General features: G+C 36.4%; 1 protein-coding gene across 3 annotated transcripts in view; it reads left to right on the forward strand.

Moving 5' to 3' along the window:
* Positions 1-2,135: 2,135 nt before the first annotated feature.
* The window catches only part of mcama (melanoma cell adhesion molecule a), a 78,746-nt gene continuing 56,744 nt past the window's right edge, over positions 2,136-24,137 (forward strand). The window contains exon 1 of one of the 3 annotated variants that reach the window (XM_039661713.2): positions 2,136-2,326. In XM_039661713.2, the coding sequence (XP_039517647.2) occupies positions 2,245-2,326 (82 nt within the window). In that variant the 5' untranslated portion in view covers positions 2,136-2,244. Of the gene's footprint in view, positions 2,327-6,844; positions 7,103-24,137 lie in introns of those variants that run through there. The other 2 variants (XM_039661714.2, XM_089129898.1) reach the window with 2 other exon arrangements.

Consider the following 24,137-nt stretch of genomic DNA (forward strand, 5'->3'; position numbering starts at 1 on the left):
TGAGATTATGCAGGTTTTCAGATTTTATTAAAGAGATAGTTCATCCAACACTGACATTTTTTGTCATCATTTACCCACCCTCTTGTTGAGGTGTCCACCTCTAAAAATGACCATCAAACCAACATAAAAGTAGTCCATATGATTTATGTGTAATATTACAAGTCTTCTTAGAAGTTTTGTGTGAGGAATAGAGCAAAATTTAACCTGATTCATTCACAATCTTTCTCCAAAAAGGACGTAAATGTGAAAACACAAACCTCAAACATTAACCTGACTGAACCATTGTTTTTTTTTTTTGACCAAATGTCATGGTTTTGATATTCATCTTGCATTATTTGATTATATGTTTTCTGTGTGTGCTTATGTTGATAAATATTTTGTTTTGATATAAAATGCTTATATTTCTCATTTATGTTCGTGATTTGAGAAGTGAGTTTGTTTCATGTTACCTTTATGTACTTTTTGGAGCTTGGAAATGTCCATTCCCATAATATGGACAAAAACAGTTTAATCATAACTCTTCAAATATCCTCTTTTGTCTTATACAGAAGAAAGAAATTCAGGTTTGCATTGACATGAAAGTGTGTAAATTCCTTTTAATACGGTGTCTAAAGTTTTGCATGACTTGATTTTTGATTTTGATTTTTTTTTTTTAAACATGTCCTGGTCACAATATGATTTCATTGTTTGAAAAAACAAAAGAAGCACGGACATTATGCAAAATGTCTCTGTGTTTTATTGAAGAACGCGGAGGTAATGCAAGCATTGGACATCAGGGTAAGAATTTCATTTCATTTCTTAAACCATCTATCTCTTTAAAGGTTATTGAAGATCGTAATAAAAATGGGCTTTATTGCTGCTCCTTTTGCATTCTCATCTTCGAGAACAAATATATTATGGAAAAAAGACGAATCTGTTTACCTTATTCACCCTCAAGAACTAAATGAGCACTTGAGCTCATGAATGAATGTTGTGTTTTATGGCCCAGTTTTGAGTAAAAGGCGCAAGGAATGATGGCAGGAGGCTGGGTAGACAGCTGGAGGGACAGCCCTCCTCTGGCCCGCTCTCTCTCTCTCTCTCTCTCTCTCTCTCTCTCTCTCTCTCTCTCTCTCTCTCTCTCTCTCTCTCTCTCTCTCTCTCTCTCTCTCTCTCACACCTCCCTCCAGCAGCTGTTAGCTTAGTGAGTGGTGATAGCAGTAGAGGTTGTTAACAACCTGCATGCTGACACATTGGGTTAGAAGAAGTCCCTCTCCTAAACCAACACACAACCGTCAACAACAGCTCCTTTCCAGAACAATGTGAAACATTGTTCTCTCTCATGGAGAAAAGTCTTTTCATAAAAAAATAAAAATAAATTCTGGCTTCTAAAAATTTCTGACCAGACTTAGCACCTAAAATGTACACATTAGCACCTAAAATATACATATTAGCTAAAATAGCACCTAAATGTACACATTAGCACCTATATTAGCACCTAAAATAAGCACCTAAATTTATATATTTGTTATATTAGCACCTACACTGTACATATCAGAACCTAAATGTACATATTAGCATCTAAAATGTAAATATTAGCACCTAAGTATTAGCACCTAAAATGTACATTAGAACCTAAATCGACATATGTACCTATTAACACCTAAAATGGACAAAAGTTAACTAGACTATTTGAAAAGGTACAGCCCCAGCGACAGCTTTCGTGTCTTTTTTTTTCTGAGAGTGTAAGGAGAACTAACACAAATAGCACATAATCAATTAAATAAAGACCCTTAATACAAACAATAACTGTGTTTGTCTACCATAGTATCATATGGTAATAATTATATTTAATACCATGGTACTGACTAAAATACAACTTTGAACTCGAAATTATATTATTATTATTATTTTTTAAATACGATGGTATTATGAAGGTACATGTCAATATACATGCTATCAACAAGGCACCATGTCCAAAACATGCATGGAAGGCACTTTTGCAAGTAGCATATAACAAATGCGTACTAGCCATCACGCGCGGGCAAAAATAACCCATAGCCAATGAGACCAAACACGTATGATTTATTTTGTAGGGTGGGGAGCATTAATTGAATGTCCCGAATTTCCTCCCACTCGCAGTGGGACAGTACAATTACAATAGTGAGCAGAAAGGGAGCATTTGCAACTCGACTCCATCTCCCTCCCTCCCTCTCTCGCGCTCCTCCTGGCCAAAACTGCTGAGCTCCTCTAGTGCGCTTCATTCAGATGGATAACTTCAGAAACATGGCTCTGCCAAACACTTCACTTTTACTGTTTCTTCTTCAACTGTGCGCTCTTGTGTGGCAAGGTAGGTCAATTTCACCTCACCTTTCCTTGCGGCGCTGTTTTTTTGTTGTGGTTTAATTTTATGAAAACTTCTGGAGCCTTACGACCGCGCGCGTTTGAATGGGATGCATGCGATTGTTTTAGGATGCTGCGGTTATACTGTACCACACTTTGTGGTGTTTAAAACCTTCTGTTTGTAATAGCGTACAGGAATGTCGTCTGTTTAAAGTTACTTAGACCACATTTGTAAAGGGTTTTTACCTCAGCTTTGGTATTCGCGTGAGAAAAGTCTGAAGTTTCACATCAAAACACACTGCACGTGAGCTAATAAATACGTTAAGCTTGATCACAAACAGAAACTTTATACTAAAAATACATAGTACTTGTTTATAGAATACAATATTGCTTTTAAATAAGAAAATTTCATTTCCCTTTCATTTTCATATTATGAATTTGCATAAAACTGTAACCTTAAACGGTTAAAACTGATACAAAAACTGCAGGTGGACTAAGTGTTTTAAAACTGTGATTTTTTTTTCTAAAACATCCTAGAATTGGTATTTCTTAAAACATTTAAACCTAATTACCCCATTTTATCTAGTAGTGCAAAGCAAATATATTTAACAAAGCAAATATTTAAAGAGGTTTCATGTTAATAACTAGCCAATTTGCAGTTTCCTCTGGTGTTATGAAGTGATTCAGATCATGGGACTAGTCACAAATACATTCTTTGTGTGTCTGCTCTCAGATACAGTCTGTGAAACTCATTTATAGGGGGCTCAAAAATCTGATGATATGAGAGATTCTCACAGTGATAAGCAAGCTGTTCACAATATGCTACTCAGTTGTATAATCATACGTTTGTAGACCTAGATCCTCAAAATATAAAGCTTATATCTGTGCAAAATGCCCTGTAGGTCTCTTACATGACATATAGTCGACTACCGAACCAGCCCTTTCTCATTAGGGAACAGATGATGGACCCCCACTGCATAATCCTCTCCCTGTCCATCCATATCTATCCCCAGTTGTGTTATCCGATTTTTTGTCCATCCTTTTACACTATTTTCCACCTTCATCGCCTTTTCTCTTTCTCTCCCTACATATTTTGTTCATTGTGGATCAGGATTAATAATGCTGGTTCTTCCAAAGATTCTTAACAAGCCCCTTTCCTACCTTCTGTTCACCCTTGTGTTAATAAGGTCCCTCCAGTTCCCCAGATGAACCAAAGCTGTCTGTCCTGGGATTACTGAACACCCCGTTAGATAACTGCCCTTATGATTAAGAGGGGTCACCTTGCTCCCTCAATGTGAAGGGGAGATTTTTCATCAAAGAACTCGACATTGAAAGTGTCATCCTTACAATTTATAGTCATTGTGATGTTTATGATAGAATGTACTGGAAAAAAGGCTTTGATATGGGTTTTTTTAAAACCTTTTTTTGGTAAATTGTCACACAAATAACCATTTATTTTGATTAAGCATCAAAGACCCAATATTAAAACTAATTATTACAAATTATTATGTATATAATAACATTATATACACACACACTGTGACTACTGTTATTAATATATGCATGCACTGTAAAAAATATTGCTGGTTTAACTTAAAAAATGAAGTAATCTGGTTGACTTAAAATTTTAAGTTAATTGAAATGGAAAAATTGAGTTAATACAATGAAGGAGATTTAATCATCAGAAACTCAAAATATTATGTTATCTGGACCACATAAATGATTTAAGTTGATTTGACAAAAGAATAAATCATGAACATATATTTTTTTACAGTGTATATATATAGTAGTCATAGTGTTATTAATATTAAATTATTAAATAGGTCAAAATTATTAAATAAAAAATATGATTAATTTATTAGTCATTTAATTGTTTAATAGTATTTTTCCCTTTTGTGTAAACGGATAACCTGTTTATTTTAATGAACTATAAGCATTACATTATCAAATAGTAATATCATATAATTCATATTAATTTTATTACATTTTTAATAATATTTCTGTCATTATATTATTCATGAAACCGACATATTGGGCTCCTTTCACGGCCACAGCAAAAGTCAATGAGAAATCTACATATCAAGGCCCCGTCAATCAAAAGTGAAAACCGGAGCTCTAGTGAAAATCCTAATATAGGACATCCGCCAAAATATGCATTTTTATCCAGATGCCTGTACTCATTCCCTTAAATTCGTATGAGCTGCATTGTGTGCCAGTGACAAAGATGCCTTGCCTTAGACTTCCTGCTTCCCATAGCAGCCCATGACCCACAGTAGAGGCGATACAATTGAGTGGCTGTTTCTGGTTTGAAGGGGTTTCTATGCCCACAATCTTGGGTTGAGCCCCTGTCTGTCACTCTTGACAGGGAATGTCATCTAAAAGCCTGTGGGCTTATTGTTTGGGCCTGGCAGAAGGTGGAAATCAGTTAGGACTTCTATAGGGATAATCTGCATTGTTGTTTTGCAGTTCAGCTTCAGTGAGCAACAACATGTGGATTAGATGAGGATTGAGACCCTTAGATTTAGTTCAAACTGTCAGTATTTGCAACTAGTATATTGCACAATTGTGTGTTATGGGTATGCAATATGAAACAACACTGATGCATATTGAATCTGACTGATGGGAAGGTTCATTTCAAATTTAAGAGTTAATCTCTTATCTAATCCAATCACACTGAGCCTTTAATTACTCTTACCAGCAGGGGGCAGCAATAAGGCAATTACCTGAACATAACTAAACACTTGTGTTATTGATTAAACATGCATGCATGCAACAAATATGCATTGTATTTGTAGAACGTCTTTGCATGGTTTGAATTGTGCACTTGTATCTTACACCATCTCACATTTACTGCACCATTACTGCACATATTTACCTTTCAAAGTTCAGTTTGAGGTATGCAGTGCTGTAGACTCTATCTTGTCAGTATCACATTTAGTCAAAAAGACATTAGGATGTACATCTATTTTCCTTTACCTCAGTCAGATAATTTCTTACTGTAACATGATCTAAGTGAAACATTTCCACATTGGCTTCTTGGCCAGGGTCTTCTTGTTGATTGGTTGAGGGAGATTTGAAAGCTGGTTTGCTGTTGAATGTAAGAAAGGGGTGGAGTTTAAGAAGTCCATACATCAGAGAGAAGTCGGCTGTCAGATTCAATTATGATTTTTTGATAAAAAATTACAAGGTCAAAACAATTATTATAATAATGAAACATGTAAGTAGCGTGAAACTAATTTTATTTTCTGTGCCACCAGTTTAACCAAATAGAATCGGAAAAATAATGACTGTTTTCGCACAGGTTTCCTTAACCGTCACCCTGCCTGCCATTGGTTGGCCAACACACAGTGGCTGAGTAATTGAAAGCCTTTAAGGCCAATTTATACTTCTGCGTTGAGGGTACTCCGTGGTGTACCCGTGGTGTTGTGAGCATATACTTCTGCGTTCAGGTCTTGGTTGCTCTGCAGTACTGCTCCGAAACGCTAGTTGGCGGCAGAGGGTTTTAATGTTCCACTGTGTTTAGATTCCTCGCGGCTAGGTGCAATAGCGACTGAAAGAGAGCGGATCATGTTGGAGTTGAAGCTTATTGAGGTGGAAAAACAGTTAATTTTAGTGAAATTACTAAAACTGAGAGAAGACGTCGGAGGAGATGGTACGTGTAGAAATGCGTGAGCTGGTATGTGCAGAAATGCGTAGAAGGAAATGCGATGGTACCAAGCCAACCAATTAACGATCGTGTCATTGTGACGTGTAGTTACATTTTTGAGGAGGTGCTGAGCACACCCTACGCACGCAGAAGTATAAATTGGCCGTTTAGACGACTTTGTTTGTGGCCGTTTGCATAAGATGTGTTATTGCATTTAAACACAGCTAGAGCGAGTCATGATAAAATTACACGAGACCTAATGTCCATCTCATATTTGACTGCACTGTAAAACAATTCTTACCAGGCAAATCATTAATACACTAACTAATTTTAACAAATGAGACCTTATTGTAAAGTGTTACCATATTAAAGGGAAACTCCACTTTTTTTTTAAATAGGCTCATTTTACAACTCCCTCAGAGTTAAACAGTTGGGTTTTACCGAATCCATTCAGCCGATTCTCTGATATTTAGAAGAATATCAGTTACCAGACAGTTTCTGGTCTCATTGACTTCCATAGTATATATTTTTTCCTACTATGGAAGTCAATGGGACCAGAAACTGTCTGGTTACTGATATTCTTCTAAATATCAGAAAATCGTCTGAATGGATTCGAAAACTGTAAAACGCAACTGTTTAACTCTGAAGGAGTTGTAAAATGAGCATATTTCCAAAAATAAAGTGGAGTATCCCTTTAAGTACTTAAGTACGCTAATGAGTCATTCATTAATGTTCACCCTGGTAAACCACACAAATTCACTGTATATGAATCACTGAAAGGTCAGGCAGTAACTATGGTGACCATTTCATATTTTACACCTGTAAACATCCCATCAAATCCACTAGACCCTTCAGTGCTCAACCACAGAACAGCCCTTCACTTTCAAACATAATTCAGTATTAGATCTCTTTTGAACATATCCCCGAAGTCAAGGTTTTGATCCTTCTTCGAAGATTTCCCTGAAGCGATGAGCTGAGACAGGCTAGACGACAGCACCGCAGGCCAATCCTTGAAGTCACCCGCTTTGAGTTCAGCCAAAACAATGGCATGAGATTCCTCAGTTAAATGCCTGCATGTATCAGTAGGAAGCCGAATGGGGGATGGTAGTTGGAGGTGTGCGTGTCTAAGATCCACAGGTGAGTTTACAGGGTTAGATCACTATCTGACAGAGATTGCTCTTATCAAAGCCTTTTGTGACTTGCCAATTGTGCCATTGAAAGGAAAAGTCTCTGTGTTTGTCATCTAGTCTTCATCTGAGCTGTATTTGAACAAGGAGATACCTTTAAAGCACGGACTGTTTCAAGAATGAAGAAAACTATGTCTAGTCATTTTGTGAAGGAATCCAGTCTGGCTGCTCTTCGTTTTTTTGTTGGCTTACTTTTTACAATATTAGTGCGGTCTGGGAAATGTGTCAAACTTGCTGTGGCCACGAGGCCGTCGGAGCTGCCAGCGTGTCTCATGTTACTTTATTCAATGATCTGTGTAGATTCTTGCATTTTCAGTGGGACAATCTGCCATCGTCGCTACATTTTGATCCAACTAAAGAGTAAATGTGTAAAAACCTGGGCTAATAGTGATGGCATGTTTATCAGAGTCAGATGTGGAGACTGACCACATTAATGAAGCGTGAGAATGAATAACAATCATCCGAGTGCAACGAAGGGGGTGAAGAATTTACAGTGGACGGATGCCAGCTTCTTTTTGCCCCTCTCCCTCACTTTCTCAAAGAAAGTGTTTTTATTTTTTATATTAGAAAGCTGTAAAATGAATCCAATATTAGATTGGTCACACTCAAATTGTCCCAGTTTATCTTTTCCTTACAGACTGTTTATCTTAAAGGCATTGTTTGTCTGAAAATGAAACTTCTGTTTACCTTCACCATTTAATCTGACTTATTTTATTCTGTTGGAACACAAAATTATATATTTTGCTGAATGTCCATAAAATAGACGTGAATGAGGATGGATGACGTCAAGTGGGCCATATGACTTGTATGTGAATAAGTTTGGACACCCATGCTAAAGTTGCCTAAAAAGAGGGATACAAAATCAACTTTTGGATATTGATCTTAATGCCTTAATTACAAAAATGAGGAAAACTCCAACCTTTAAGGACACAAATTTTCTTAAGTAAGTCAGGGCACCCCTATGTTAAATTCCCATATAGAGTCAGGCAGATTTTTATTTTTAAAAGCCAGTTATTTCATGGATCCAGGATAATATGCATCCTGATAAAGTTCCCTTGGCCTTTGGAATTAAAATATCCCCACATCATCACACACCATCCACCACACCTAGAGATTGGCATGGTTTTACTTCAGTTAGCCTAATAACTGGTTTGATTTGATTGAAAGATGATCTTATGGAAAGTACCCCATGCCAATCTAGGTGTGGTGGAAGGTGTGTGATGATGTGGGTCTATTTTACTTTAGCATGGGTGTCCAAACTTATTCACATCACTACATTATATTTAGCGGTCTGCTCCTTACACAAAGCTTTTGTATTAGAATATATTATTCATCATCATTTCATTTTTTGTCTGGAAGCAAAAATTATGGACACACTGACATGAAAATCACCACTGAAATTTATTCTTTTAAATAAAATACTATAAATTATACATTGGGATTTTCAACAAATTGTAAAATTATAATATTTGCCTTAATTATTGCAAGGTAAAATGTGTTATTACATCTCATTTGTGATAAATAAACTGAACAAGTGGTATGGATGCTTATGGTTCCTTATGTTTTTTTTGCTTATGTTTTTTGTCCTTGGAGCTCGACAAGTCTTTCTGTAAAAAATTGTTGTTGGTCTAACTTAAAAAATTAAGTAATCTGGTTGCCTTAAAATTTTAAGTTGATTGAACTGGAAAAAGTGAGTTAATACACAGCCCGTTCTCACCCCCAAGGCGTCACTTAACTGACGCCTTGGGAAGCATTTGGACATGCTTCAATATCTGACGCTTTAGGCGCCCTTTAGCGTTAGTTAGATGACGCCCTAGGATCGCGTGTACCCTACCCCCACCCCACACATAAACCTAACCGCGTCCTCTAACTGACGCTTTCCTTTAGTGTCAGATAGAGGACGCCGTAGGATCGCGTCATGTAAGTGACGCTAAAGGGGCGCCTAAAACGTCAAATATTGAAGCATGGTCAAAGGTGACGCCTTGGGGTGAGAATGCGTTGTAATACAATGAAGGAGATTGATTTAATCATCAGAAACTCTAAATATTTTGTTATCTGAACCACATAAATTATTTAAGTTGATTTGACAAAAGAAAAAAAATGTTGTAATTAAAAATCATGAACATATATTTTTTTACAGTGGTTCAGATTACATATTATTTTTAGTTTCTGATGATTAACTCAATCTCCTTTGTATTAACTCATTTTTCCATTTCAATGAACTTAAAATTTTAAGGCAACCAGGTTACTTCATTTTTTTTAAGTTAAACCAACAATATATTTTTACAGTGTACTTTTAGAATTCACATGTTAAAAAAGTTTGGGTCAGTACGATCTTTGCATTTATTCAGCCATGCATTAAATTGATCAAAAGTGACAGTAACGATATTTATAATGTTACCAAAAAATCATGGTTTTCACATAAATATTCCGCAGCACAACTGTTTGCAACATTGATAATAATAAGAAATGTTTCTTGAGCACCAAATCAGCATTTTAGAATGATTTCTGAAGGATTTTGTGACATTGAAGAAGACCGTGCTTGCTTTTGTTTTAAGGAAAAGAGATGTTTGGACATTTTTATCTACATTGTGTTTCACAGAAGTCATAGTTTGAAAAAACATGAGTAGATTAATTAGGTGAACTATCCCTTTAACATTAAAATATGTAATTATTAGACTGCTGACTATTATTTTCTCTATTACTTTATTTGAAATGGAAGGAGGTTATTTTCCCCACCAATACCATTCATAAATAATCTCCTTTTGGATCAATAGCAATTATATGCTTCATGCAACAGTGTTAAGGACACAGCTGTAGACAGCCATTAAAATAAATGGGGAAATACATAGTATGTACTGATAAAAGGCTTAATTTTGCACACCATGTCCCTTGTGATTTTTTGGCTTTATCTCATTATTATTCTCCAGACTTATAACCAGCTTAGTGCACCCGTCCAAAATGCACTATTTAATTGGTTGAACGCAGCCCGTCACTTTTGGAGAGCCCCATCTGTAGGACACGTCACTGGCCAGGAACCGATTCGGGATCTGGCAGAAATCCTCACAATGCAAATGAGATTTCGGAAATCCTCGATAATGTTTTCTCCAAAATCTCCCTCAAATCACTGCCTCTCTGTCTTTATCATCTCCCCATCTCTCTTTCTCTCTCTGTTTACCATAAAATCCACAGACAGCTGCAAACACCTGGTGGCTAACTCATTCTTGAGGAGGCAGATGTGGATTTTTTTTTTCTGGATGTGTGTGCATGCGTGTGAGTTAGTAGGTTGCTCATGTTACAGAAATCATACACCACAATAGTAGCACCTCGAGTCTCGCCGTCTGCCCCCATCCCCCACGATCTTAGACGCCTCCTCCCACATCTCCCTCATGCTCGCATGCCCTTCACTCAGGCTTGGCTACCGGCCCATTCAAAGGGAGCCAGGGGCTTCAGGCCCTTCATGTGTTTTACTTTCTCCAAAATCTTTATTGATTTTTGCAGGCATACCTGCAGTTGCTGTGTTTGTGTTTCAGGTGGTTTCAAGGTAATTCTCAGTGGTCCTGCCAAATAACCTAGATGAAGACTGTTTACCTTGAGTGATGTTAGTTAACTTGATTTTTGTATTTTTGGAAGAATCTACAAGTGGGGTTTTGCCAGGCCATTGTTAAGCAGTTACCAAGGTGTCCTAAGTGTTTTTTTTTTAGGACGTTGGTGGCTGGTTGCTCGCTTTAAAGGGACGGTCAAACCCAAGAATGAATATTGTGTCATCATTTACTCACTTCTGTGTCCATAATAGTAGTCAATGTGAACCAAAACTATTTAGATGTCATTTTTGGGTGGACTATCCCTTTAAGAAGAACCACCTATGACTGTTTCCAAGTCTAAAGAAGCCAATTAATTTTTTTTTTCATGACTGGACTTTTTTTTTTGTCTGGATCTATTGATTAATTCAAAAATACATTAAAAATGCTATTCATGCATAAAATGCCCTGCAATCACATCTTCTATGACGAGCATTGTTTTACATTTGAGCATTAAAATTTATGTAGGTATTATTTGGTTCAAACTTGTAACGATACCCTCATGTCAAGATTCGATACATATCACGATACTGATACGATATTATTGCGATACAAGACATATGGTAAAAGGTTTACAAAAAATGTACTGTTGATTAAATTGCTATATTTGATTTTACATTTTGGGTTTAAATGAATAGGTTTGGACTTGGTGCTTGTAACCCAAGGACAATGGTGACACCAGAATAACAATATTCATGATTCTGAACCTGAAAATACAGAATTTTCTTAGATCAATATGCTTGCACACTTTCACATATTTAAAATAATGTCGGCCATTTGGCATTATCAGGATCCACAAATATTCCCCCATTGCATTATTTTACATTATCAACATTATATATAGTAATCTAGTACTGACACTAAAACTCTGAAAACTTGAATTTTTTCCTCACACAGTCATTTTTATTTTGGGGGGACAATCCACGATACATATTGTCACTATCCACGATACATATTGTTGCATTTTTGTATTGTGATATATTGTGGCACGATAAATTGTCAGGGGGATATAACTGTCCTGATATTATAATAAAGAAAAATTTCAGATTTATAAATTAAATTCTTAAAGAAAAAATTACTTTGGCAACTTTGTCTAGCAAATCAGTCATGTGGTGTAATAAAATAAATAAATAAAAATGAGGATTTTATTAAAAAAACAACATGAAGTTGAAGTAGTAAGAAGGTGTGTGTGTAATTTTCTTCATTGGACACCCTTAATTTCTTCTGAAACAGACATTTTGCATTTCTGTTTGGTGCTGTTATGGCGTGGCAGAAATTACACACCTTTAAATATTCTAGATATATCATCATAAGCTCTTCAGGTGTTAGTGGCATGTGATCCTGCACACGTCCTATTATGTGGTAGAATGGCATGAGATGTATTTCAGTGCTTTTTGAAATCTGATCAAGCCATATGTCATCCTGTGTCTCTATACGAGCATCTCTCTTAACAAAAAAAGCTATCGAGACATTCATTGTGCTTTTCTGCTGATTACCGAAGGCAAAAATTCCTCAAGAACCACCACACCCTACATCTCTTTGTCCTCCAGCATGTTATACTCTGTTACCGTCTTGTCCATACTTTCCTTTCCTTCCTTCTCATTTATAAAACACATTTTCTCATTATTCGTAAGAAATATGCAGGCATTTTTAGCCAAACTTCACTGGAAAAATTGTTTAAATAACAAAACTGTAGGAATAAAAACAGATCAGTCTCGGTGTAGTCTTGTTTTTTGGCCCAGTTTGTCCAGAATTTTGTTGTACAGTATTTACTAAGAATATTTATTTTAGTGCATCACTAAGATAATGTGTTATCTTTTAACTTGTCATCGCTTTTAAACATCTTATATATATTCAGGGCCATATGCTGTCGGAGACATCAGCTTTTGTGGGCAAATGATCTTTTGGCTGAAGAGTGATGAGTACACAGTCTGATAAATATCATAGTGGTAAAGGTTAGCGCTCACTTATTTCAGTCAAATCAGTGAAACAGAAGTAAACAGAATGTTCTTCATCTTTGAAATGTCATCCAGAACCACACGATCACTTTGCCCTTTCTCTCCAAGAGATGCATCTTGTTGGAGTTGGATTTTGCGGGGGCCCACAAAAGTAGGCTTTCGTTTATTCCATCAAATATATATTAATACAGATGTTCCCTGTCTGGAACAAACTGCTCTTTTCTGACCAGAACATGATTGGCATATTGAAAGTCCAGATGCACAGCAGTTCAAACTCATGCTCAGTTTCTCATATTCAGACTCATTCTGTTGAACAAACTGTGTTGCTGATCAGAGATCTGTTGAAGGGGTAATATCTCCCAACACCCACAGTGGTGGCACTGTGCCAACGTTCTGCCATCAGCCATCCTCTTTTCATTCTTTCCTCTACTCCCCGTAGATCTGATAATCAAGCATAGTGGGTTGATACTGGCAGATCCAGTACCTAGATATGATTGTGTGCATATGCACATGCATATTCAATAATGTACTCCCACAATTCATAGTCCTTCTCAAACGCTGCTGTTGTGCTAATGCAGGTCTTTGTAGTTGCTCTCAGCTGGGAATATGACTGGTAATAAAGGACTGTATGTAATTTAGTGCCATTGGACTGTAATTTTTAGACATTCTTTAGGAACAAAGTCAATAGGCCTTTGCCTAAGCCATTGTATGTGTTTGGATATAGTAAATATAACAAATCTTTAACACTTGTTTTTCAGATTCTGTTCAAATTTAAAGCTGAAGTGTGTAATTTCTATCAGCAATTGTTTGGACAAACTAGTTTAATCCAAATTATATGAATCCTAAACTTTGCAATGTTATTCACATTTTTGTTTATGCATTACATGTATTCCAAACAAAACTTCAGTGTAGTTCCCAGTCGCGGCATTCTGAATCAGAAAAAAGCCACTGTTAGAATCTCACCAGAGCTACTGCGAATAATTTCCATTTTTGCCTTGATGACATATATATACAACTTTTCGCTTTTTCGTCTTTTTCAAGCTTTTTCGATATCATTTTGTCTCCTCCACTGATCTATTTGTAAATGTATATTTCATAGCAACTTTTTTCACATTTCAGGAGTCACTCTACGAGTAGCTTACATTTAGATGTATACCGTAGTTCGTCTTTAGAAATTGTTATTTTTTAGAATATTTTTCTAACTATGGTAATGGTCGCAAGTTCCATCGTTACCAACATCTTTGAACGATTTGGTGTTTCCAGAAACCATAATTCTAACAAACATTCGCAAATAGCATCGCAAACGTACGTAATTATAGCTACAGTACAGCTCTTGAGCTGAGGATAGAAGCACAGTTTGTTGTTAAAATGACATGTGAACTCAAAAGCGCGTTTCCATTGAAATTACCCGGAACAGTTTGTCTGAACTTCACCGAACTCTAAAGTACCGTGAAGATACTGTGAAGATATATTCTGGTGACTCTGAATTTAAGCTTAATAAAGCCTGAACCTTGTCGTCAGCTCCTGTACGACTCTCCATTGGAAACGAATGACTTCCGGTCCGACGGCTGTCGTTTGTCGCGTGCAGTGGAAAGGCGGCTTAAGTTTTGGTTTATTAGGGTTAGGGTTATTAAAGCCATTAAAGTCATTCATTTTTGGATCTTGTTACTGTTGTATTTGCTGTTTTTACCCCCTTATAAATGCGGTTCATTTATTAGTAGTTTTCTATCTCCACTTAACATATTTATTCTCACATGCTTCTACGTAACGAACTGAGAACCACTTCAATGTTTAACTTTTTATTCCCTGTCATTTTGCTTCAATTGTTGTTTGATTCATCACAGGTTCCCTTATATGTCGTACTCCTGGATTCCCGTACGCATTAATGTAAACCTCAAAAATTACGCTGATGCTAAAATATCTAATATTTTGTTAATTGAAAGATATAGAATGTACTGAATGTTAGCTTGCTTATTGTGCCCAAGAGAGCACTATTTGAGTCCACATGTCATTTTAACAAGAAAGCTCGAGAGCTGTAGTTCCAACTATGTAAGTTTCTGACGCAACTATTGTTGTGGGAAATGCAAAATCATTCAACAAAGTTGGTAACAACGGAACTTGCGACTATAGTTGGCTAATGATGTTTTTGGAAAACGCACCCTAGAATGTGACCCAAGTTGAATTTTCAGAAATTGCTAGTGAATTTTACAAATAATTACGAAGAAATGGCATTTAATACATTAAATTAAATGCAAAATTTTGCAGTGGAAATATTGAAATGGTACTTTCTTGTAAAACCCACTCCTAATCTTTGTTTTATTTACAACTTTGAAGAAAAATATTTTTTTACAGTGATAGACTATAGTCCATATACACTGTACAGTAGCGTAAATAACACCCGGATACAACATATTTGCTTGGAAACTAGTTGTGGCTAGTGGCAAAACTTTACTAGTACAAATGGTGGTTAATTCTGCATGGTGGATAAATGTAGTGAATGTACTGTGACCGTCAGCTGTCTGAATACATATAAAAAGTACTCTAGCACAAATCAGACAAAGACCAAAAGGATCATTAAAGACAGAATGCCATATTTTACAGCAGCAACCTCAAACCGCCAAAAACTGGATGGTTGCAGCAAGCCTATATATCAATACTTGACAGTGGCCATTTTACTTCCAAGGTTCCCCCTGGATTCTGGATGCAACTTTTGCTATTCGATCCTTTGTTGACATAATCATTTTATCTGGCACTGAAAGGTAACATTATACACCAAATATTTTACACTGAGGCCAGTGATGGTCTTTGTGGTGAGGTAATGTTTTAAACTACAGGAGATACACAAACATTACATAACAAATTTGGCAATTAGTGTGAACATTTGTACTATCCTGCTGGATGGATTCACTGTAATTTATTTAAACCCTGTGTACCTTAAAATTCCTGGCCTTTTGGACTGTTAATATGAACTAAAGTGCCATTTATAACAGAGAAAGACAGACAATGTTAACATTTCATAAGCTAGGCACCAGCCAGTATTACTCACATGGAAATGGTTACCAGTCAGAACAGCTGGATTCAGACAAAGGGGAAGTCTTACTCAAGCCTTTTATTCACTGTGAGCTTATCAGACCAGACATGACATGCAGAATTATGCCAAAGCCATTGCAAAGAATTGAGTTTCCATGTACAGATCAGACTGTTCAGATTATTCTATGCAACTTAGGCTGATCAAAACTGACAGTTTAGACATTTTAGTCCTGCTTCTTAGAAAGAAAAATCACAAATGAGATCTCTTTGTCTCAAATGAGACTACATGAAGAGCAAATTTAGATTACTTGAGTCTTCAGAGTTTTCAATATTAACACAAAAATGTCATCAGATTCTTCAAAGAACGAATGATCTCAGTTTTGCTATCCACATCTAGCTCTATATTTCTTAAAAGGAGTTTTGGGGGGAAAAATCATCTGATGTTGATACTTAAAACTTCATTGAGAACAACCATTATATCTCCTGATGTATGAAAGAGCAACTTCTGAGCAATACAAAGTCCTCACAGTATGATTTGCAATATGCATGTTCAAAAGTTTGGGTATGGTCAGATTGAAAAAAAATTCTTGAAAGAAAGATTTTGCATTCACTGCGCTACTTTTCCATTGTTTTTCAATGTAACCACACGTTATGTCTGGTTCAGATTACACAATTTTTTTTTGTCTGTTACAATAGTCACATTTGACGCCTAAAATCTTGTCGTGTCGTGGACAAGACAAATGTCAGACTACACGTTGCTTCCTGACCAATCATCGCATGCCGTTTTTAACGCCGCGTGTGATGTCATCGAGAAGGCGAAACTTGTAGTGAGTGACTTCCGGAAACGAACGTAAACAAACAATGGATGAAGCGGTGAGTGTTGTATTGGCTGTCCTATGTTCAGAAAAAAGTAAAAAAAGAAAGAAAACCTGACAATGGACACGTTCCTGGATTGCTCGAAGAGGACAGTATATGGGCTGTCAATCCTCCAAAGAGAACTTAAGGTAAAATATTGTTTTCTTATATATTTTTACTTTTAGTTTTAACGTTAGCATCATCGCCTCTCTTTCGTTTCACCAATTTTGAAAGTTGTAAACATTAAAACGGAAACCGTGTAAACGGAAAAGCTTCTGTGCTCCTAATGGTCAAACTCATACATGTGACAGAACCGTCGTGGACGACCATTAAAAAAATTAAACATGCTAGTCTTTTTGTTGTGATGTCGCGAAGCATCGCAGATGCGACGTAGGTTGTCGCCCCCTATGACACACTATACGAGATGATACGATCGAATCTTGCGTCCCAACGCCCGTTGTCGTTTAGGAATCCTCACGACACCCTATTTCAAATGGATCGTGCCAAAATCTGGCTAAAATCGTGTAATCTGAACCAGGCATTAGATGGACATCTTTAACCATTGCTCTCACATCTATTGTTTTGCAGCTTCGCTTTTAATCTGCAGCTTGTGTTTTTAACAGCAATAATGCGTTCTGTTCAACACTATCTCACGACCAATTCGTACGAATTTGTACGAGTGATTAAAAGGTGGCTAATTCGTATTCGAGTGAGGTCTAAACCCATGTGATGGATAGGTTTAGGGGCGGGGTCAGGGGTAGGTCATTTGTAGGAATTCATACGAATTGGGCAACTCGTAAAATATATACGATTTAGCAAAAATTTTACTAATACGTACAGTATGAGTGAGGTCATACGAATTGTTATGAATTAGCCACCTCGTAAAATTCTTACGAATTGCCGTGAGATTGGGTTGTTCTGTTTGAACCGTCCATAAGGCTGCATTTATTTGATCAAAAATGCAGTTACAAAGTTTCAGTAATGAGAATTCCCTTATGAACTGCTCAGTATATCAGTGCAAAAACCTGCATATTCATTAACCACCCACAATCCATTTTAACTGGAGCTAAAAAGCAGCATTAAGTCAATTTATCATTCCTTTCGAACATGCCTCCTTTTTATGGAAATGAGGCTTATGTTATTTAAAGTAAGGTTTGTTTGCATCAAATGGTGATCAAATGAAGGAGAAGAGCATTATATCCAGGAACTTAAAAGTTATATTTTTTTTTTTTAGTTTTTCCCTTTGACAGGATAGTTCATGGAGAGGCAGAAAGTAATTCAAGAAAAGGGAGGGGAACAGAATCAGGAAAAGACTACAAGTGGGACACGAACTCCAGCACCTGAAGGGCTTATGCCGAAGGGCTATATGTCGAATCTTTGTCCACAAGGCTTTATCTGCCGATTCCTTTTCAATGAACTTCATGAACATCAAACAAAAGTTAGATCAAGAAAGGTCATTGACAGAAGTGAAATTGAGTATTAGCAGAGGAGATGAATGACAAAAATCAACAGATGCAGCTGTCCCTCAGCTGCTACGTGTTTCCCTCCTCAACCTTGAAGGAGACCCTTGTTTTTAGGACACTAATGTACTGTTCATCTTTACGCTACCTCAACCAGGTGGTGTCGAAACACTCGTGGATGCATTTAAAGTCTTCATGTCAGGCTTAATCAAATGCATGGCTCAGGGAGCACTGAGTTGAGCTCACCCTTGTTCACAGAATTCATTTTAGAATAGTAACTCAGTAAAGCTGTAAATAGGCCAAAGGGGCTGGGAACATGTTACAATAAAATAGGTCCATCAGGAATAGAAAGTTATATAAATCCTTGTTGATAGTGAATAAGTGCAGTCGTTGGGAGTATATCCTTTCCCTCACAAATTATAAACCATGGCACAGGACTTCCTAAAGCGGGAAGCCTTCTTGGTTGGTCTTGGGGCCTGTATTTATGTCTGATGTCTTTTGTCTTTAACCTATAACCCTGTAAGTGTCTGCTTACTGAGTCGCTCTCATGGGCCTCTTTTTGTCCCCTAGGGGCCAGATTTATGATCCGCACAAGAGTCTGGACTCTTTCTTATCACATAGACACTTCATGTTCGCAACAGTTCAAGTTCTACTGTGCACTCTTAGAACAAAAGGGTTCATTGGGGTTATATATATATATATATATATATATATATGAAGCACAGGATTCTTTACTCAACTCCAAAGAACCTTTTACGCTAAAAAGGGTTCTATAATGAGATGAAAGAACCCTTTTGGCACAAAGGTTCTAGTAGAGATATGTCTTTGTAGGGTTCTTTTTAAGGTATCATTCATTCATATATTACATTATTCTGCAACATTCTGTAGTTGTAATAAAATGATTGTTTATTAAACTGTTGTAGTAACTTAATATCACATTTTAATCATGCTGATTTTTGTAGTAAAAATGAAATGACACTCTTCCTGTGATATTGATTAACTACATAAAATGATAGATATATACATTTTCAACCCCCATATCTTGAATTTTGTGATAATTCACATGCATTCATAAATACATTTTAGGGTCTTGATGTTTGTCAATAATATGAAATAATTAATCCGGAAAGGACAAAACAAATAGTAATGAATAAACCAAAAAGGTTCCATATAGAACCTTTTTTCCTGGTTACAAAGAACGCTAAAGGGTTCTTATTATTGAAAGGGTTCTGTATAGAACATTTTAGGGGTTCCAAATATGTAGCGCCGGTTCTATATAGAACCTTTTCTTCTAAGAGTGTGCGTGATTTCATTTTTCATAACTTAATGGATACCAGCTTTCAATTAAAAGGTCAATAGCCTGTAAGACTGTATTATAAAAAACAATAATAGTAAAAGAAATATGGTTGAAATACTACATTTTCTTAGATTACAATTTTCTAGGAAAAATTACAAACTTACAACTTTTTTAGAAAAGTGTTTAATGACTTGAAAAGGTTATATAGTGTAACCACCAAGACAATAAAGTACACTCTAAAAAATGCTGGGTTGTTTTAACCCAATTTTGGGTCAAATATGGACAAACCCGAAATGTTGGGTTAAAAATGTAATGTAAAAATTTAACCCAACGGCTGGGTTAGTCCATATTTGACCCAAAGTTGGGTTAAAACAACCCAGCATTTTTTAGAGTGTAGTTGCTTTGGTAAAGCAAATATATTGACCTTGGTATTTTTGATAAATTGATAGATGCGGACAGAGAAATGAGCATGTGACTTCATGTGACCCAGATATCGCCTGACACTCCATTACAACTTGAAAAGTATGTGCCTCATTGTGTGTCTCGGCTGGAAAATGACCTCACACCTTTACTATCAGGTACTGCTATCTGATGTGAAATATGATATGCTGCACAGAGCTGCATGGTTCTGCTCTCACAAAGGTAATAGATCTTTTATTTTTTACATTTTTCTTTAGTAAATGACAGGGTCACATGTGTGTCATCATGGATGGGGTGGTTGTTGTGATATCTGCCCTTTAGACCAGCTATGTCATTCCCAATATAGCAGTATCTATCATTGTGCTGCACTGAACACCTTTCCTTTTGGTTTGGTTGGAGCACTGCCACATATACGGAAAATATATTTATTGTGAAAACTAATCACAAATCAGCATGAAAGAGCAAAGTCTATTAAAACTTTCTCATCTGGCTTTTACCTTCTTTTTTAGTGCAAATGTTAAACAGGCTGTTACCTTTGTGGTCTGCACCCTGTTTCATTTAATTAAGGTTGCTCATAAATGTAATTTATATGTGCTTAGACACTGAAACAGAGCTTTGAAATCCCATACTCAAATGGTTGCAAATTTCTGATGTGTAAATGAAAGAACAAATTAAATACATCTTTATTATTATTTGTTGATATATTGGCATTATGTAAGGATAAAAAGAGAAATTGTGGCATTTAAGCATTGTATATTGTTGAAATCTTCAATGTTCCTTACAAACTGCTGCCCTTGACCCAATTGAAGGCAATATTGAATTATATACACAGACTGTTCCATAACCATTCATTCATTTTAAAAGTCAACACAAACGGCTTGGATTCATAGATTGATTACAATGATAATGTTATAGCAGCTGCATCTTTCTCGACTCAACCTAAGATATGCATGAAATCCCATTAGTGATGTAGATTTATCTGAGTAAAGAGAGGAGATTGTTGTCACATACACTCTTTCAAGCTAGACGATCGGCTAAATATGTTATTTTTATCCTGTTGGATGGAATCTGCGATAAAGTTCCACATATTTTCACATAGCATGTCCACCAGACACTGCATGTGTTCAACTGTGTAATAATAATTTAGAATGGAATAAAACCAGTCGTTTGCTCTCCAAACTCTCCAAACTCCACCAATCTACCATTAATCAGACAAATGATTGCCCCACCCCAGACTCCTGCCATGTTTCATTGAAATCAACCTGAATTGCTTATTTAGTTGGCAAGTCTCTGAATATTAAAAATAAATTGTTTTAATCTAATACAAAATATTCTAAAATATAATACAAATAATAATTTTCAATTATTACACAGTAATTATCATTAATTACACAGTTTTAAAGGCACAATATGTATTTTTTGCCACAAGAGGGCGCAGTTTCCAACAATAACAAAGGCGTAGGTTGATGACGCAGTGATGAGCTGAATGATGGGACTTGCTGTCAAGCTGATGGATCTAATAATGTTTATGGATGAGTGCAAACATTCATGTATTTTAATATTACAGTGGTATGAAGCAGGTCGCGATTGCTAAAGAGACAGATATCCCGCGGATATAAAAGAATAAGGACATTTAATTCTACCGAACTACCCGCAAGTGCTGGATTACTCACACAGGTCAGGTTATTAGACAAATTAAACTTGTGAGGTAACGCATCGCTGCTTAAATTGGTCTAACGTTACACTGTCACACCAAACGGCATTTAAATGTGTGTTGAAAGTTATAATGTTATACTACGTGTTAGTTTGTTTGCTATACGAAACTAGCAGTAAGCTAGATCAACATTAGAATAACATACTGACCATATAACATTTCATCCTGTTGAGCTAACGTTATAATATTGATTTGTTTCATGTGCATTTGCTCACCTGTCTAATAAAGCTGTCAAGTCGTGACTCGTGAAGCTCTGTCAAGTCGTGACAAGCGGACGTGGAGCTCTCGGCATCTCAAAAACGGCATGCTGATGCTGACGGCACGCCATTTTATTTCTCCTTGTCTCAAAGTCTGCTTGTCATAGTCTATATTTGAAAGTAATAAGAACTGTGTGCCACTAAACGTTACGCAGTTTTCCACGTCTGTCGCCATGGTTACATCATGGCTATGGCAGTGTGAATGGAAAATTGCGTCATTGACAGCCGACTTTTTTTCCGGAACGGCCTTCATTTAAAATTTGGAATTTCTCTGAAATAAAAATATTTTTGGAAACTTTTGGGATATTGTAAGTACACAACTGCAGGGCATATATCACACTGTGCAAGTGATTTTTGGATATTGTATTACAAAATTATTACATATTGTACCTTTAAATAAAGGTCAACTGTTTCGTTTATTAACTAATTTTGATCATGCTCATTAAGTCAGCTTTTGTCTTTATTTAAAATATCCACACATTTTTTTTCTCCCACAATTAGTGCATAAAATGCGAAGAAGTGTTCAGAATTTTATTGTGGGCCTTAACATCAGTAATACTCAGCATCACTTAGCTAAGTGTATGGCTTTCTTTATGAATAAATCATTCAGAGTCTCATGCAGGCTCTGAAGAACCTTGTTAAGACTGTCAAGTGTTACAGTATTGACATAAGAGAGCACCCTCCATATGAAATACATGATTAACACCTGATTAATTATTCATTTTTTTTCTTTTCTGGAGGAAGCACAGCTAGTATCTGCTGATCCCTGACACATGAAGAATTTTTATCCAGTGGTTGTTCGGACACAGATAAGTGTTTACAAAAAGAAATCATAGCAATTTTTTCCACTGTTAGATTGTTTACAGAAGTGGAAATGAAGTCCTGAGCAAATTCTGATGCATGACTCATAAAGACAAAAAGCCATTTTGTTATAGCCTGGGCCCTGGTGTATGGATTTCTGTAAAGGCCAACAAGTAGTTCAGGATGAGTCAGTGTGAGAGTACTCACAGCACAGCAAGCCGGCTCCGCCTCCAACCGACTGGCATCTGCTCTCACAGCTGACGCCAGGAACTCCAACACCAACATAACCAAAACAAATACACGACGTGATAAAGCATTTAATTATTGAGATGAGGGAAACAGGTACAGGACTCTCACTCTCTTGTGGGAAACTGGAACCTATTTGAAGGACCAACAACTCTTTAGCTATTTAACTGTGGAAACTTCGCTGGATTTTCATGGCTAGAAACAGCTCTATCATCTATAGACTATTTTGCAAGATGTAAACAACACTGGTCCAGAAGCACTTCCTGTTTCAGTTTTTTAACACTACATAAAAGCTGGGATAAAATACAACCAACAGAACATATAAAACTGAATCAAAAAGTTAAACAAACATCTTTAAGATGTTTTCTTTACATGTGAAATAAAGAAAACAGTTACAAACTGAAACAGGAAGTGTTTCTGGACCAGTGTTGTTTACATCTTGCAAAATGGTCTATAGCCTGCTCCTGTTGTCTATTATCAGTGTGCACCAAGGCTGCATTTATTTATTTAAGAATACAGTAAAAAGTGATGCTGTGAAATATTATTTCCATTCAAAACGGAACAATTCAGAGTACATTCTTGTGGAGTAAAATGAATAATAACAATTAAAAAGTCTTTACACACAACTCTACCCATATCAATTATGTTAGTGATGCACAACTAAATGTTCATCCGCCTACAAAAGTAGTCCCACCTCAAAATGACAATGTAGGTAAGTTAAAGCTCATATAATAAAGGAATTCATGTGCTTCCACTATGCATCACTTTTTTTATCTAACAAACTGAGTGATGGTTTTCTGTAGTAAGTGTGAACAGGCCACAGATGCTGTTGATTGAGGTTATACCTTAAATCGTTTTAGCATGAAGCTTTGGTTTAAAATGCAAATCCCTTTAAAGTAATTGGGCCTGGTTACACCTGGTCACTTCATGCATTTTCTCTGATTGGATAGCCATTCGATTGTTAAAAAGACCAGGTGTAAATGCATTTAAATCCATTCACTCAAACCACTTCAGGAGGTGTAAGAGTAATGTAACATGTCAGAGCGTGTTATTCAGTCACATATGACAGCAACATGCATCGTCACAGATATGACCCGCCACAGATGAGCATACCTTCAGCAAGCCGACACACACACTGTCGCAAATGAAACTGAAAGTTCAACTTCGCTTACACACAACTCGAACACACAATCAAATGCATTAAAAGTATTGAGCGCTATATTCTCTCACTGCTATTTCTCTTATTTCAGGCTTTGATCTTGAAGTTAGCTTATGATAAATAAAATACTGCTCATATCTGTTCCTTTTGTTGTGTGAAATCCATTCGATTTCCATATTGTACTGGAATTGATTATCGGATTTACAG

Source organism: Pimephales promelas, chromosome 4 (assembly GCF_988280905.1).
Source record: "Pimephales promelas chromosome 4, fPimPro1.hap1.1, whole genome shotgun sequence".
Taxonomy (NCBI): domain Eukaryota; kingdom Metazoa; phylum Chordata; class Actinopteri; order Cypriniformes; family Leuciscidae; genus Pimephales; species Pimephales promelas.